We start from the raw sequence: 17323 nt of genomic DNA on the forward strand, positions 1-17323 counted from the left end.
TCTTCCGAGTGGAGGTCTATGCCACAGAGAGAGCAGGCAGACAGGCCCAAAACAGTACAGTCCCAGACTCCAATATAACAATCTTTGTCGCCATCCAGGCGACCTTAAAGGAATCTAACGTGATAAGTCGGATATCGTGTCGAGCTTTGCTGGCGTCCATAACGCAACTCAATGTTTCCCATTGCTTGGTCCGTGGGCACGGTGATATTGAAGGCAATGAATTTGCAGATGAGAAAACCAGGAAAGGTTCTAGAATGAACATAAGCGAGGCGGACAACTTCGTTTGACCACCATATGCTCAGGAAAGTCGAGGAGTATGAGATTAGAGCAACGGACTTGCTGTGGACCAGCCGCGATAATTGCGAAGTCTCAAGGTTTTTATGGCAATATTTGAATAGGAAAGGAACTAGAGATTGGGAAGGTGGATGTTGCGCTTTGTAACGTTTTAAAAGACGGTGCATCACCTAATTTTTATCAAAAATTATCAAAGGCGGTATCAAAAGACGCGTCTCGGCCGCCGAAAGCGAAAATAAAAAATTTTATTTCGGTCGAAAGTTATTTACAAAAAAACGGAAAAATTACCCAGAGAGGGTCGAAATAGGGGACCCGATCAGAAGTTTTTTTGCACAGAACACCTTTCTGCGTTGGCGGCCTTCGGCCGCGATTTTAAAAAATAACCCTGGGTGGGTGGGGATCAAAATTAAATGCGGGCAGAACACCTTTCTGTATTAGTGTGTATGTGTGTACAACAAGTCTTGCAAAAAACAACAACCACATGAAAATGTTAACCGATTTTTTGCTTATATCTTTTGACAGTAATAAAAATTTAAAATTTCGCTTTCGGATTCTAAAAACGGAGGTCGAGACGCATCTTTTGATACCACATTTGATAATTTTTCATAAAAATTAGGTGGTGCACCGTCTTGTAAAACGTTCCTTGCGCTTCAATTTAAGTTCATCCGAGAAGCAAATGGTTCGTTGAGAACTACTACGAGGTAATCTGGTTAGACCAATGTTCCGCCACACGGCACGCACTGAGCGCACTCACAATGGACAAAAATATCTCTGAATGGAAGTGTGGGTAGTTCCCATACAAGGCTTCTGAACCTTAGCCAACCTACATTACAATTTACATTTTGGATGCCTCATACCGTATAGATGTTTAAACATCAAACCTTTTTTTCCAAGCCCCCTTTTAACATACGCTCCAAGTTTAGTTTTGATATTTTGCAATTTTTTTCTTTTTGAATCAGTCTAAACCACACTCACCTATACCCTTCGGCAACTGATTCACGAAACTCGCCAGCCCCACCTTATCTAGGGCATCCCAAAGCTCAGTGATGTCATAGTAGCAAGTGGGATTCAGATTTTCTTTTATGCTCAAATTGAATATATGCACATCCTGTGGTATCATCGATATGCGCATGCGTAGCTCATCTGGATGAATTTTTGTTATATCCACATCGTCAATACAAATGCTACCGGCTGTTGATTGAAGCACACCAAGCAAAGACATGGCTAGAGAAGACTTGCCGCTGCCAGTGCGCCCACAAATGCCAAGCTAGAATTAGACAACGTTAAGAAGTGAGTAAAATATTCGACGATATACTACAATCTGTCACACACCTTTTGTCCATATGGAATTTTTAAAGTTAAATTTTTGATCACCTCATCTTTTTGTCCCTCATAGCAGAGACTAACATTTTCAAAGCTGATATCACCTTGTCTAGGCCATGAAATTGGCACAGACTCATCTGTAATGCAAAAAATTATATACAGGGTGTCTACGATGAGATAAGCATACCACTCACAATTACTTATAGCCGTGGCCACTGATAAGCTGCGCGGCTTACAAAACTCCACACGCGCCACTTCAAAATTGATCGTCGTGCCTTTTTGCGTTTTTCCAATTGATTTTATTTTGAACTCTTCCGCCTTTGCCTCACCACTTGTTATATCCAAAGGTGTTTCATTGTTATGATCAATTTCCGCATAATACGCAATACGTTCCACAGAGCCCACATACATTTCCATATCAGCCAAAAGTTTTACAACCCAATTCAAATAAATCGGCATTAGCAGCGTATAATTTATAGCCAAACCGACGAGCGAAGGTGTGGGTGTTAAGGTGAGAGGAATGTGTGTGTTTGTGTTGTTGTTGAATTTTTTACTGTAACGGCTACAGCTAACAGTTGCTGCTATCAAAGCGGTTATGATCGCAATGAAGACAATGAAGCCGCCAAGAAAGTCCTGTAGTTGGTAGAAGGATGATAAATTAGTGAAGAGTATAAGTAACGAGTACAATATAGTATATCTCAATGCCAGTAATGGCTCAGTTTCGGTTAGAGGAGGATCAGTAAACAGTAACTCAAAATGGTCCAATGTCCGGTAAATACCAGAGACCCGTTTTCAGTACCTGTACGGTAGGTTAGGTTGGGTTGATTGCCAGCAACCCGGGTGAGAAAAGCTCACTTAAACTACATGGAGTTGAGTCGTGATGCCATAGAAAAAAACGGAGACGCAAGCTTTAAAAAACTTTGCACCCGATGTTATTACAAATGTGATTGGTCTCGAATGAGCTACTGCCGCGTGGTTCTGGTAAAATCTGAAAAGTGCAGCATCAAGTAACTCGACGAATAAACCTCATCATCATCCATGCATTTGATTTGGATGAGTTTCCACTACTAAAACGAATCGCATGAATCCATTGACTCGTCAAAACCCCATTGACTATTAATAGATGAGCCTTGCCAAACTAACCACCGTTGTCCATTGTCGTCCAGTTCTGGCGCTGGAAAAGGTAATGTCCGCTAGGCGGGGTTGGGTGCCCTCAATACAGAAGATTGATAGAGGTGGACAGCGAAACTCCTAATTGCCTAAGTTATCTACATTAGGTTAAAGTATACCCATCTTGGTTAAGAGATCTGAGTTACAACTTCAGATACTGTTATGGCCCCTTATCTTAAAGCAGTTCGATAGAATCACAAGCGAAATCAGGCCCTCTGAGACTACTTTCGGTTACACTATAGTTCAAATTAAGGCTTTAATACTCGGATTTGTTTTTGTGCGTTCCACGTAACCAGCACCCCATACAATAGAATCGGATTGGCTACCATTTCATTAACCCGGCTTACTTCCTTTGCCGAGAATGCCCAACTTATGCCTATAGTCTCCCTGTAACAGTTTAAGGTAACCAAGTATTTTCTTGCCCTCTCGTTCTATTCCAATTGCAAGACAATTTTGTGTTCAAGGGAATATCTAAATATTTAACCCAGCGGTACTCTCCTAAATGAAGGAGCTGTGAAAGCAGAGATCATGTATCTTGCCGTAAATGGAACTAACACAGTCTGTTTTGAAATTCAGTCCACATAACTCAGCTCACGCATCCACCATGTCCAGATGACCTGCCAAACATTGCGCATGGTCTCCAGAAGTTGTAAGTCTGGCCAATTTTAATGTGAGTATCTAAGTCATCTGCGTAGGTAATCACTCGGCAGCGATTAGCTACGAGCTTCAATAAAAGGCCGTTCGGTACAACAACCTAGAGTAGAGTTGAAAAAACACCACTTGTGGCGGGCCTTTACAAACCTTTCGCTCGATTGTGGCCCACCTCATTCTGATGCAACAGTTTTATTACACCGAGGTTTATGAATGAATTTAACCATAGCCCCTCGTAAACCAGCCAGAGGCTTTTCGTGTCCGCAAATGCAATCAGAGGAAATTCTTTTTAATCTAAGGACCCAACTACTTGCTTTACAATCGAGTGGAGTGACCATAACGTTGACTTGCCGATACATTAGATTTGTTGCGATGTCAGTAATAACTCCAGATGAGTCCTGTTCAGTACATCCCGTAAATTAGAAGCATTTAAAAGAAACTGCGAGCGCCTGATCGCCCTTAAATCCTTAAGTGATACAAGAGGGCCCCTACTGAACCATAGAATGAAGATAACTTTGACCAGATTTTAAGATCAGTACTTAGTAACAGGTAATTCACAAACAGTATCTAATCAGTGAATGATAACTGTATTTTAGTTATTATTAATCAGTTATCAAAGCATAATTTACCAGCCATATACCCAACCAACGATTACTCGTATTCAATATCGTAAAAGCAATTGTATTCGCTTCCAAACGGTTGAAGAGTATCTCAGTAAAACGCGCCTCCTGATTGTATGCTCTGATCGTTGTAACACCCTGTATAGTTTCCGAGAGATGCGATATGACTGGTGAACTCGTTGAATTTTCAATGCGTTGCAGTTCTCTGGAGGTAAATTTTTATTAATTTTTTTTCTTTTCGAAATTATAAATATATTTTTGTCTAAGGCCAAAGAATTTCATGACCTACCTCGCTGAGCATCTATAGAACTTTTGTATAATATAATAAATAAAGCAAATTGGCGCCGTCAGCAATATGAACCAGGGTGTAATGCTAACATTTATCAGCACAGCACACAGGCAAAGTAGTGAGAATTGCAGCAAACGTTGACTCGTAGCAGCGATTTTCTGTGAATGAATTAAATTTAACTTGAGACAATTTGCATATAAATTTAATAAAGTTTTTGATAGTTGGCAATACTGCATATAAATTTTTGATGTAATTTCGTATGATCCCCACTTAGTCGCAACTAATGGAACTACAGAACTACATAGGACTATGGTCTGCTGGAACATGTTTCTGAATCACCAATTCTTCATCAGTTATCACTCCGAGTATTGGAGTCCTAAGCACCTTCAGTCATGCTGGCGCTTCTATCACTCAGCAATATCCCGTTCAGCTATTCGTTATGTAATCTTCTCTTTTTGCTTTTTTTTAACACACCCAGCTTGTGGCCTTCCATTGATACTGCAAGATAGGCCAAAATACACCCTCAGCAAGACGGTCAGATATCATCTCCAGGAACGCAATTTCTGGCTGTTTGGAGCTCTATTGAGAGGCGGCTTTTAGGGGTGGTCATCGATCACGTAATGAGTTCTAGTTCCCGCCTTCGAGGAGGTATACCATCCATATAGGGGGATTAAGTTTAGCACGGTTTCTCAAAGAAATTTCGCGAGAAATGTGTTGCTACTCTTAGCATTTCGTGGTAGTTTGTTGAAGACCACCAACTTTCGGATACTCCCAGAATATTAATATGTATTAGGTGAAACTCAGCCAATGCTTGAAATTGTAGGACTCAGGTGTTCCAATGGGTGACCAGGCACTTTTCAAAATAGAGAAACCGTAGAAGAAAAGCAAGTCAGTGCATCGGCTAGTAGGCTTAGGTTCGGTGTTGAGATGACAAGCTTACAAATTCTCCCAGCAACGAGTCCCTGGGGGATCGAGCATTGGAAGAAAAGGGTTAAGTGCGGCAAACAGAAATCACAAGCTAAACATTTTCTTGGAAAGGTGATAACTTGCGGTATGTCGACGATGCCAACAAGCTCCTAGGGGAGTTCTACCTTGCAAAATCAGCTGGGTTCCACTTCTGTTGATAATGACGGTGTAAAAAAATTTATTCACAGTATGCCAAAATGCGTGGGATAATCAGACGATCCTTATCAGAGAGGTCGATATAGACGTGTGGGAGACGTAAGTGCGGTGCTCTAAGATAATGAGTTTGCAGACCAAAGGCTAAAACCTGTTCTACACTTGTTAAGAAAGTAAACCGAGCGCCTCTGTTGATGTAAGCAATAATTGAAGCGCTTCCTTTTTTTACTAATTTCAATACTTATGACATTGCGTCGGTCATGGAGCAGTCATGAAGCGGTATAAATGCTACTATCGCCTCGTAGTACATGGCTGACGATAGGCAAGCACCTCCCGAGGTGATGCAAAAACTGACCTAAGAAATAGCTACTCTTGCGCTGGGACGTGAACGACGGACATACGTTGTGGGACAAGAGGGAGATAAACGAGTTGGCTGAATCTCACTTTGACTTCATATTATCTTTTAAGCTCTGTGTATGCAAAAAAGGCAATTTTCCTACCTATGTCTTTCCGAATTCAGAGTATTTTTCCCGTTGAAAGGCGGTCCTTGATATTATAAAGCGTCTAACTTCCAGATCTTTGAGTAGGAAACTAGGAGATTTCGACAAAAATCCCCGGCGGGTCATTGCATGAACATCTTTGACATAAACTGCGAAAGGAAAAAAAATCCACCGCACAGAAATTGAAGGAGAAAATCTGTGAAGCTGTGCTGAAAAAAAAGTCGGGGATGGGTTCAATATAAACAAGGCACTCACCTAATCTATATACATAATCCAGACTGCGGGGTTATGTTTCTAGAATCAAATTTTCAGGCCGCGACAGGCCACTTGTCCAATATCCAGGAGAAAGAAGGCCCCGCTCCGTGATGGGATGAAAATTTTAACATAAATTAACTTGACTAACGTAAAAAAAAACGTTGCAGACTTTATCCATGTCCTTCGGTTGAGGCTTCCCATGCTTGTAAGCCTGACGACCTTATCAGCAAACAACAGAGTAATCTATACGTAATTCTGAACAAAATATTGAATGGAGATGGAATATAATTCAGGGTCATGAAAAGGGGACGAACCCGTCTTGGAATTTGCATTTAGATCTGTGTATATCGGGAAGGGATGGTTTTTTTTTATATACAGCCAGGCTGCAATGAAGGCACCTGCCGCCTGACCTCCTATCTGCTCACAAAACAGATATCTACCGCGGAATTAGTATTAAATAGAGACAGTCGCATTGCTAAAACAGAGATAAACAGCGTGGTCCCCCGATAGTCTATACCGCTTTCTAAAATATTTATCTTATGGTCATCTGACGGCCGCTACGGTGTTGTGGTAGCGTGCTTCACCTAACACACCTAATATCCTGGGTTCAACAACCAAGCAAAGCCACATCAAAAATTTAGAAAATGTTTTTTTCAACTAGAAAAAAGTTTTTCTAAGCGGTGTTTCCCATAGGCAGTGCTTTGGTAACACTCCGAGTGTACTTCTGCCGTGAAAAGCTTATTAGTGGAAATGCATCTGCCTTGCAGCTGTCATTTGGAGACGGCATAAAACATATACCTCCCGTTGTTGTTGTAGTAGCGATAAAGACACTACCCGAAGTTTTTGGGGAGTGTTATCGATGTTGATGGTCCGGTAACAAGCGCCATTGAGGAGCAAGTCCAATAATCTCGGGAACGATTTAATGTGATCACATTGAAGCTTCTAGGTCATCCCGCCCCCACCATCTAGTTCTATGTGGTCGCCACAGACTCGGCTGCTAAAGAGACAGGATTCACCACGAGTAGGTGAGGTTGAAAATTGGGCTGGAAATGCTATAAATCGCGCTGGGATTCCCTTGAAAGGGTTGCGCTACACAACTTGAATAATTTGGGTTAAAATACTCCTCTTACGACAGGCATACCTGCCATATTCTAAGCCCCCAAACCCGCTGGATGTGTTTTTTTTTATTTAGTAATTTGTAGGAAAAGTAAACAGAAACACGGTGCAAATTGGAACAGAAGCCAAGCCTTGATCTCCGCGGAAGTAAATCGCGCAACGTTCTAAATTTTTTATATTCAGGTGTTCACGCGTTGCCTTACACGAAAATTGGTGTGACTGCATTTTCAAAAAATAGTCTGTACTTCTTTCACTCGAATATACCGGGCAATGAGATAGCTGACAAACTTGCAAGAGGGGGCACATCCTTTCTCCATCCGTCGTCCTGGAAGGGATTGAGCATGCCGCTCGCTACCTGTAAGCTCACTTCGAAAGGGATTTTCCTTAGGGAAGCAGGTATGAGATAGAGCAATCTTGAATCATGCTACCACACTAAGCTCGTGTGGCCTGAATGGTACGCGAGACGCACTAGAAGTCTCCTTCTTTTTGGAAGGGGGGGACATATCTTTGGTGGTTGGACTTATAATAAACGGCCACATAGCAATCGGGAGGCATACACAACGGCTGGGTGCTCTCTATAATGATTAATGCAGGAGCGGCAAAGACGAAGAGGAGATAGAAACAGTCAAGTATTTTTTGTGCGATTTTCCTGCGCTTTGGCACAAGAGGAAGAAATATCTGGCGATCACCGTGGTGTGATGGTAGCGTGCTCCGCCTATCACACCGTATGCCCTGGGTTCAACTCCCGTGCAAAGCAACATCAAAATTTTAGAAATAAGATTTTTCAATTAGAAGAAATTTTTCTAAGCGGGGTCGCCCCTCGGCAGTGTCTGGCAAGCGCTCCGATTGTATTTCTGCCATGAAAAGCTCTCAGTGAAAACTCATCTGCCTTGCAGATGCCGTTCGGAGTCGGCATAAAACATGTAGGTCCCGTCCGGCCAATTTGTAGGGGAAAATCAAGAGGAGCACGACGCAAATTGGAAGAGAAGCTCGGCCTTAGATCTCTTCGGAGGTTATCGCGCCTTACATTTATTTTATTTATCTCTTCTTTGAACGTCTTTGTGATCTGGCTAAGTCGGGACCTTTGTGGGCTTAGTGCACTGGTGCTAGCACCGCTGGCCACTCTAACCTAACCTAACCATGTACTTTTTTCACTCAACATCCCTCTGTCCTTTCCTTTTCCCCTCATCGATCCCTTCTCTTCCATTTTCCCAAAATATTCATCTTCGTATCCTTTACTTACGCCACTCCTTCATATATAGAATCTCCATGCAAGATACGAGCCTGACCCGTTCGCATCTTGCGCAACCAATATAAAAGTCTCTTATCAAATGTCAACAGAAATCAGCTGTTCTATTAACTTACAGCTTGCGCTGCTATCTAGCGTGTAATAGCACCTTCCGTCAATAAATTAAAACTTACAGCTTGTGCCGCCATCTTGCGTACAATACAGCTTACGCTGCCATCTAGCGTACTATAGCAACTGCCGGTAATGCAGTGCAAATATTCACAATAGTGCCATAGTACAAATAGATTTCTTTGTGTGCTCACAATCGTTTATTTTTAACAAATTATTTTAATAAAATATAGCTAAACAAAAGCACAAGGACAAAATTGCCCAAAGCTCGCTAATAGACCGAATCTTCAGCTTTACAACCAAAACTTTATTTATAGGTTTGGATTTCAAATAAGAGCAAAAAGGGATCCGTACAAAAAAACAACAATTAGAAAAAATATATATGATTGAATAGATGCTTCAAATAGTTGCTGAGCTATTTAGCGAACCTAGCTTAGGGAGCACGCCCCTACCAGCCATTAAGTTTGAAGAGCCTGCAATTCAAGATCTAAAAGTAAAAATTTATTTTACTTTAATTTTCGACCTAGTTTCGTAACAAATTTTTCAACTTCTTTAACAAATCTTATATTCAACATTTTCATTTCAATTCCTCTTACACCCAGGATCACACATACACATGCACACGCACACACACACTCACCTTATCAATGATGGCCATATCGTTGCCAAAACGATTCATCAGTCGTCCAAGTGGTGTTACTTGAAAAAAATGCAATGGTTTTCGCATAACCGCTAATAGCAATTGGTCGTGTAGATTGCTGCGTGCATTACAACCGGCCAATTGACCGGCTGGTGTCGATATCAATGCCATTACAATGCAAATGCACGAAATTGCTGAATAAATGTGAAAATAATACGTGACATTCTCGGTGTGACCATTTTCAGTACGATTGCTGGAATATATGCTGCTGATGCTGCTGCTGCTGCTGCTATTGTTGTTGTTGTAGTAGTTGTTGACATCCGTTTGTTGTTTGGTCGTCGTCGTCTCGGTTGTATCATAGTATCTATTAATTGCTGGAGGCACAACAGTTGTCATTGTCATTCTATCAACTTGTTTCCAGTTGCTATCATTGTTGTTGTTATTGTAGTTGCTAATATTACCTGTGCTGTCATCGGTCCAATGTTGTAGCCATACATCCGTATAAACTCGCATACCTTGCCAAATCAATGCTGTCAAAAAGAAAATCAACACCATTCGCCATTCCGATGCACGTAAATACAATAAATATATATGTGTGGGTATTTTTCCATATTTTCGTTCGTTGTCATAGCCAAGTAAGGTGTTGTTGTTGGTAGCGCCAACACTACGAACTATTGATCTTTTGATGCTACCCCCATTACTTTTTATTGTGGGTCTTTGATGTGACGCGATGACATTATTCCTGCTGCTCATCGTTGTTGTACTTGTCATGTTAGTTAAAGTTTTATAGTCAATGTTAATATCTGGTTAAAGAAAAAAAAATGAATTTACTTTTAAAAATGTTGGATTTATTAAAAAAAAATTTGTGAAATACGGGAAAAAAAAAACTTAAAAATTTTATGTATATTGCAACTACGTGATGCAAAGGCCCCTACGCTCAGAATCTCCCGGAAAGTTGAGGTGTTCATTGTGCGCAGAGCTCTTTGGTAAACAGGGAATCCATATACTGACTCTGACTCAAAGGTCTGATTCACCGAAGGATCGAAATATGGGAACGGAAACACGGGCACTAGTACCTATGCGCGGAACTGCAAGAAATCGATACCAATGGGATGCTAAACCACCACTTTTCAGGCATAAAAACATGAAATGGAAGTTTGCGGTAGATAATGTTTACAGGGGGCTTTATCCTCGAGGCGAGTCCTCATCAGACAGTCATGCATGCCTTGTAGTCTTAGATAACTACTTCTAAGTTAGTAGATAAATGAGAAGGATAGCCAAAAAACAAGGTTTTGTTAGGCTGGGTTCCGCGCATCAGGGACATGAATGTAAGGGCGACTACCTAGCCAAGAAGGGTGCTATAGTAGCATTCCATGGTTGTTGTTGTTGTTGTTGTTGTAGCGATAAGGACACTCCCCGAAGACCTTGGGAGTGTTATTGATGTTGATGATCCTTTGCCGGATGCAGATCCGGTACGTTCCTGTAACAAGCTCCATAAAGGTGTCAAGCCCAACTACCTCGGAAACGATTTGGTATGATCACATGCAATCTTCTATGCCATACCCCTCCCACCCCTAGGTCCATTAGGAACTTGGGGTCGCCAGAGCCTCGGATGTCAAAGAAACAGGATTCGCCACGGGTAGGTGAGGTTGATATTTGGGTTGGAGAAGCTATATATTGGAGAGGGTTGCACTACACAACCCCTTGAATCAATTTGGTATTTTAGTCGCCTCTTACGACAAGCATACCTACCGCGGCTATATTCTAAGCACTCTAACCCGCTGGGGGAGCATTCTATGGACTGGCGAATGCATACATTAGGGAAACCATAAGTTAATGGAAAACATGGCAGTTTAGACAAAACTGGATTGAATGCCCAGGAAAAAGACAGGCCTACTTTTTTGAACTCCTAGCAACGAGAGTAACAGCCAAACTCATTAATGTAAACGGAGAGGACCTACCAGCTCATCGCTTCCCAAGGCCGTCGGTTCTATGTATCGGAGCGACTCGGGATTTTTCCGGACCAAGGACTGCCCCCATTTAATTTGTAGCGTCCCTCCCATAAATTGTCATCCTCCCAGCAGCTCCTTGCAGCGGGACTGCTCCATATTCTCTTGCTCCGGGAAGGTATCGAACCTAATCCGGGTCCGTCTCCTGACCCCGGTCCTGAGAAATGGTTTTGCTGCTTCTGACGGAAAAGAATATTTTTAGGACGGTCATACTTTTTTCAGTGTGTTTCGTGTAAGGGATGGTTGCATCGGACAGGTTGTTCTGGACTAGACTCCAAAACCAGACGTCCACGTAACTTCTATACATCTTTTGTGGCTCCTTGCTGTTCACGTCCTAGGACGTCCCGTATTCTGCACCTTAGCGCCCCCCCCCCCCTATCTTCCAGCATCCCCGCTGTTCAGCGAGCCACAACAAGTACCCGCTATTGCGCACGCCCCATGGCACCACCAACTCACACAGCTGCTCCCACTCATACCTACAATATCCGTAGTAGAGTCGGGAGCAATGCCGAGCATCAGCCGCTGCCCCCGTGTTCTTGCCCCCTCTTTTCCGGCAGCAATTGTGTAGGTCAGGGAAACAGACTCTTAGTCCCTACCTCCCTTTGCACCGTTTGCCAGCACAGAATATATACTTTTGCGACATCCGCCCAATGCAGCTCCCGCCATGGACGGTGCCACTTTCCTAGATGTTCTGGTCTCCGCGACGGCAACCCCTCGACGGGTTTCATTGGGCCATGCTGCCAGGCCGCATACCCAAATACACCGGGTACCACAGTGCTTACCCAAGGACGTCTAGTTCCAGGGCCACAACAGCAATCGCGTTCCGGCCTTCCACAACCCAGGTTTAGTCACCCGTCACTTACTCCCAGAGTGACGACGTCTCCCCCTATGCTCTTCAGAATTCTGCAGTTAAACTGTAATGGATTAACGTCATCACATAACATCCGCATTGCTGCGATTCAAGAGACTAAACTCATGCATTACAGACCTGTCCACAGAAAAGATCGCGTGAGCGGAAATGGAGGCGGCCTCCGGTTTATCATATACCACACTGTGCAATATCATATATTTGATCCCGACATCGACCGCAGGGACAGTATCTTAGAACGTCAAGGATTATCTATCCGGTCGGGCGATGCAAACCTAGAAATCATCAACATCTACATCCCTCCTGTCACCTGTTGCCCCAGTGGATACCGCCCTGATATCAGCGCGGTCTCACTGGAAATAATCGCATTATCTTAGGCGATTTCAATGCCCATCACGATCTATGGCATTCAAACTTGCGGGTGGACAGTAGGGGTGAGATGTAAGCGGATCAAATAGAAGAAACGACGTTCCGCACAATAAACGGCAATGCCCCCAGACGTATGGTAGGAAGCTATCACAGTTCGCCGGATATTTCATTCGTGAGCGCAGAACTCGTAAACTGCGTCAACTGGCAGCCGATGGTAACATTGGCATCCGACCACCTGCCTATACTTATTTCGCTCGAGCGTTCCGCCGACTTCCTCGTCGTAGAAAAACCCACTTTCATTAACTTAAAAAAGGAAAGTGGGGCGAATACAAATCCTTTACAGATAACGGCTTTGCTGCAGTCCTTATCCCAACTGATGCCCGCCAAAGGGAGCGTGCTTTCCGCCAGGTTGAAACCTCTCTGCCGGTGTAGGTAAAGTTTGGTCCACTGTAAAGTCCCTATCGAATCCGTCTAGGCACAATGACAAAGTCTCCATCGCCTTTGGCGGCAGAGTGCTGTCGGATGCGAAAAAATGCGCGAGCGCTTTCTGCCGACAATATATTATGCATTCTACGGTCGACAAAATAGACGGAGGGCCAACAGACACGCACATAAACATAAGTTCAGCGCGCCACCAATTACCGTCACCGCCAAAGAGGTTGAGGATGCCATCGGTCATGCTAAACCATCCAAATCAGTGGGCCCAGACGGCATAGCCCCGCCGCTGCTTAAAAGCCTAGGGAAAGAGGGGTTCAAATATTTAGCACATGTCTTGAACCTGTCTCTTTCCACCTTTGTCATACCCGAAAAATTGAAAATGGCCAAGGTGGTCCCACTACTAAAGCCCGGGAAACCAGCTAACATAGGAGAGTCACATCGCCCGATATCTCTCCTATCGCCAGCAGCCAAGACACTTGAAGCCATTTTGCTGCCCTACTTCAAAGCAAATTTGCAGCTAGCCTGCCATCAGCATGGCTTCAGAAAACTCCATAGCACCACCACCGCGCTAAATGCCATCAGCACCCAGATAAATTGCGCTTTAAATCAAAACCCGCACCATAGAACAGTACTCGTAGCGCTAGACCTATCAAAAGCTTTTGATACGGTCAACCATGGCACGTTACTGCAAGACCTGGAAGGGTCTACCCTTCCCCCATGTCTTAAAAGGTGGACCGCAAATTATCTGGGTGGTCGGCAGGCATCGGTGCAATTTAGAAATGAAACATCAAAACCAAGAAGAATTAAACAGGGGGTGCCACAGGGTGGTGTCCTATCCCCACTTTTGTTTAATTTCTACATATCTAAGCTACCTTCGCCACCAGAAGGAGTTACTATCGTTTCCTACGCCGATGACTGCACAATAATGGCCACAGGCTCAGGCCGAGGGATCGATGAGCTTTGCAACAGAATAAACGGCTACCGCCATGATCTCTCCAGTTTTTTCGCCTTGCGAAACCATTATCACCGACTAAATCCTCCGCGACCTTATTTACAACATGGACGTCCCAAATGTCGACCATATTGAACATCCACGTCGTTGGCACTACGCTACCGACTGTCCTACACCCCAAAATCTTGGGTGTGACGTTTGATCAGGATCTACATTTTGGTGAGCACGCAGCCGCAATTGTTTCGAAAATCCAGAGCCGTAATAAAATCCTCAAATCCCTTGCTGGCAGTACTTGGGGAAAAGACAAAGGAACGCTCATTACCACATACAAAGCAATTGGCCAGCCGTTTGCGTGCTACGCGTCCCCTTATGTTCGCCAAGCCTAAAAACTACCCACCGGAAGAAGCTACAGGCCTGCCAAAATACTTCGCTCAGAACCGCCAAGGGATGTCTTCTTATGTCCCCAGAACACCATCTACATAAAGAGGCTAGAATACTCCCCATCAGGGAGAGAAATGAGATGCTAACCAAACAGTTTCTGTTGAATACCCAGAAACCTGGGCATCCCAACAGACATCTGATTGATGAGCCAACACCGCCTAGGGACTTAAGGAGTCATCTCCGTAAGCATTTTGAGGAAATACGGCACCTGAGAACTCAGCCGTATGAAGCAAAAAAAGACAAGCACGTCCTTGGTGAACTCCACAAACAGGGGTCGGACCTTGCCCGGTGAATCGAGTACTTAGGGAACAGTACCCAAAACTTGCGGAAGAGGAGCGCATACTCCCCAGGGAAACGCGAGTCACTCTGGCTCAACTTCGTTCTGGATACTGTAACAGGTTAAACTACAAACCTACATATCCAGAATCAACCCTGACATACAAAATGTATGCCCCGCTTGCAATGTGTCCCCACATGACACCAACCATCTCTTTAATTGTAATGTGGAACCAACGCCTCTAACACCCCTTTCATTATGGTCCACCCCTGTCGAAACAGCAAGTTTCCTTGGACTCCCGTTAGAGGATATTGATGACAATTTGTGATCGGTCGCAGTATTAGGTGGGGCGAAACTTTGCTACAACAACAACAACATACCAGCTCATTTTGGGTACAATACTGAACTCTGCAGCCTACGACATCACCTAAGTAAATGTATCTGAAAGAGAATTCTGTCGCTTTTGTGAGCAGGAGGATCAAACGCCGGTTCACATTCTTTGTGAATGCGTCACTCCGGCAATGCAGAGACTGTCGTGGTGATATGAAGTAAGAAGCCTGAAGAGGTACTTAAATATATCGAAAGCCTCCACATATAGTAATATTCTGAAAATTCATGCACAATTGATCTTAATAATCATCAAGGCCTGAAATAATTAAAGTAACAACTGAATACAAATGGGTTAGAATTGGAAGCTTAATTTGATTCGTTTGTGAAATCGAAATTCTGTCCTGCTCCCTATTCCCGTTTGCGTCTTTACCATATCCTGACTTCATTATCTTAGTCAGGTGGTGCGGCTTTCCTTTTCCTACTTTGTCGCAACTTTGTTTTCCCCTAACTTGCTACCTCATCTCTTCTAGCTAGCACCCCCTCCCCTCTTTTTCCCTTACTTTCCCTACCTTCTCATCTCCCTCATATTAACACCACCTTTTCTGTATAGAGATTGGTCTTCTAATTTAAGAGATTTCCTCCTCCCCCTCTTTCAACTTCCCCTCCCCTTATCTAAATTCACATTTTAGTAGTACGCGTAGTTGTAGTACGTAGTAGTTGTGATAACATATTCCTGTGGGATATACCTAAGGATTTCAGCCGGACTTCAATCGTCAGGATGGACCTAGTCAAAACTGCCAAAAAGGAGTCTGCGAGTGCTCAACGAAAGTGACATTTCAAACGTGAAGGGTCTGAGTATTGGGCAAAGTATGTTAGAAAAGATCAAATCTATGTATACAGACAGGTCTTAAATGGTCTGCGGTGTCAGGTTAAGTTGAACTGGCAGGTCCATGAGGACCTAATATAGCCTGCATGCATCCGTAGTGTTACCAGAAGTTTGTTAAAGGACCACACTGAAAAACTCGTCCTCTTGACAAATACTAGAATCTTTCTGGGTCCTATACCACTTGTTGCTTCTAGATGGCGAGCGGAAAGCGCGACCACGAAACTTGCTGGATCGTTTCCTCCTCCTATCGGCACTTCATACATCTGTTCCCATTTGCCCTGGGACCCAATAAAGTTGTATGCTTATCCCTTTCCCGACTCTTTCCAGCGGTAAGTATACACCGATAATGCTCGACCGGGACCTTTTGACTGGCTTCTTAAAACCCAGCGAGGAAAATTCTGAATAGCATAGCATCCACCGAATTCTAAATGGTAACCTACATTAGAAAACATATGACAGCAACCACCTTTTCATTTTCAATGGGAACCAACGTCTCTAACACCCCTCTATCTCTGGTCCTCTCCTCTTAAAACTGCAATTTTCCTTGGACTCCCGTTAAAGGATATTGATATGCTTCATCAACAACAACCAGTTTTCGAAATGTATAAGAAAGCCTTTTAGCAAGTGGGGATTCAAGCCAAGGAGAGGCATGGATGTCTTCTTAGAATGTGTCCATGTTAAAGACTATATGCTGGATAGTTTTAAAACTTGTAAAAAGAAGACCCAGCGTATTGTTTATGTGCGTTTGTGTTGCCACGCTTAAAATACTTTGTATCATACTTCACTTGAGCTGTAGCATGACTCACAGCTCTACTGAGCAGTATGTATGTCCCTTAAGACCACAGATAGATCATAGTGTTTGAGTCCTCCAAGGATTGGATTTCTGTCAGTTGCCTCTCCCATTTCTCAGGTCGTGCTGTATGAACAAATCTTTAAGACTTTCTCGTCGTTGATCACCTCAACTTTTTCTTTCTTGATAGTCCTAGGGTCTGAAATATATTAAAGGCACTAGTGATCACTAGATCTTTAAATAGGCAGATACACGTCTTAATTTAACCCTCGTTTTGAACTATATTGTAAAGAATTTATACCAACTTTACATGGACGATGACTCACCTGCTACTTCCTCGTTTTCGATTCGTAAAATCCAACTATCATCCTCTGAAATTGGTGCATCTCTCCGATCTTTCGGGACCTCTGGAGTAGCGACAGTACTGAGCTCAATTGATGGTACTAATGGGGGATTGTGCGAAGATTGTCTCGGTGTTGCCTCCTCGCTAATGCTTCTAAATATGGGTAAAAATATTTTTTTTTTAAATATATTGTTCTGACTTTATTTCCAACGAAAAGAATGGAAGGTCATCACAGCTTCTCAGTTGTTTTTGTTTTTGATTATAGAAAGAATGAACAATCCGTTAA

At 43.2% G+C, this 17323-nt stretch overlaps 1 protein-coding gene across 4 annotated transcripts in view; it reads right to left on the minus strand.

Moving 5' to 3' along the window:
- Sur (Sulfonylurea receptor) overlaps window positions 1-17323 on the minus strand; it is a 129923-nt gene that overhangs the window by 3343 nt on the left and 109257 nt on the right. For 3 of the 4 annotated variants that reach the window (XM_067765199.1, XM_067765201.1, XM_067765198.1), the window contains 7 exons: window positions 17021-17190; window positions 9335-10137; window positions 4348-4505; window positions 4068-4263; window positions 1812-2250; window positions 1627-1754; window positions 1270-1561 (listed from right to left, as the gene is read on the minus strand). In XM_067765199.1, the coding sequence (XP_067621300.1) occupies window positions 1270-1561; window positions 1627-1754; window positions 1812-2250; window positions 4068-4263; window positions 4348-4505; window positions 9335-10137; window positions 17021-17190 (2186 nt within the window). The remainder of the gene's footprint in view (window positions 1-1269; window positions 1562-1626; window positions 1755-1811; window positions 2251-4067; window positions 4264-4347; window positions 4506-9334; window positions 10138-17020; window positions 17191-17323) is intronic. The other variant, XM_067765200.1, reaches the window with a different exon arrangement.

The sequence above is a fragment of the Eurosta solidaginis genome, chromosome 2 (assembly GCF_040869045.1).
Source record: "Eurosta solidaginis isolate ZX-2024a chromosome 2, ASM4086904v1, whole genome shotgun sequence".
In the NCBI taxonomy this organism is placed as follows: domain Eukaryota; kingdom Metazoa; phylum Arthropoda; class Insecta; order Diptera; family Tephritidae; genus Eurosta; species Eurosta solidaginis.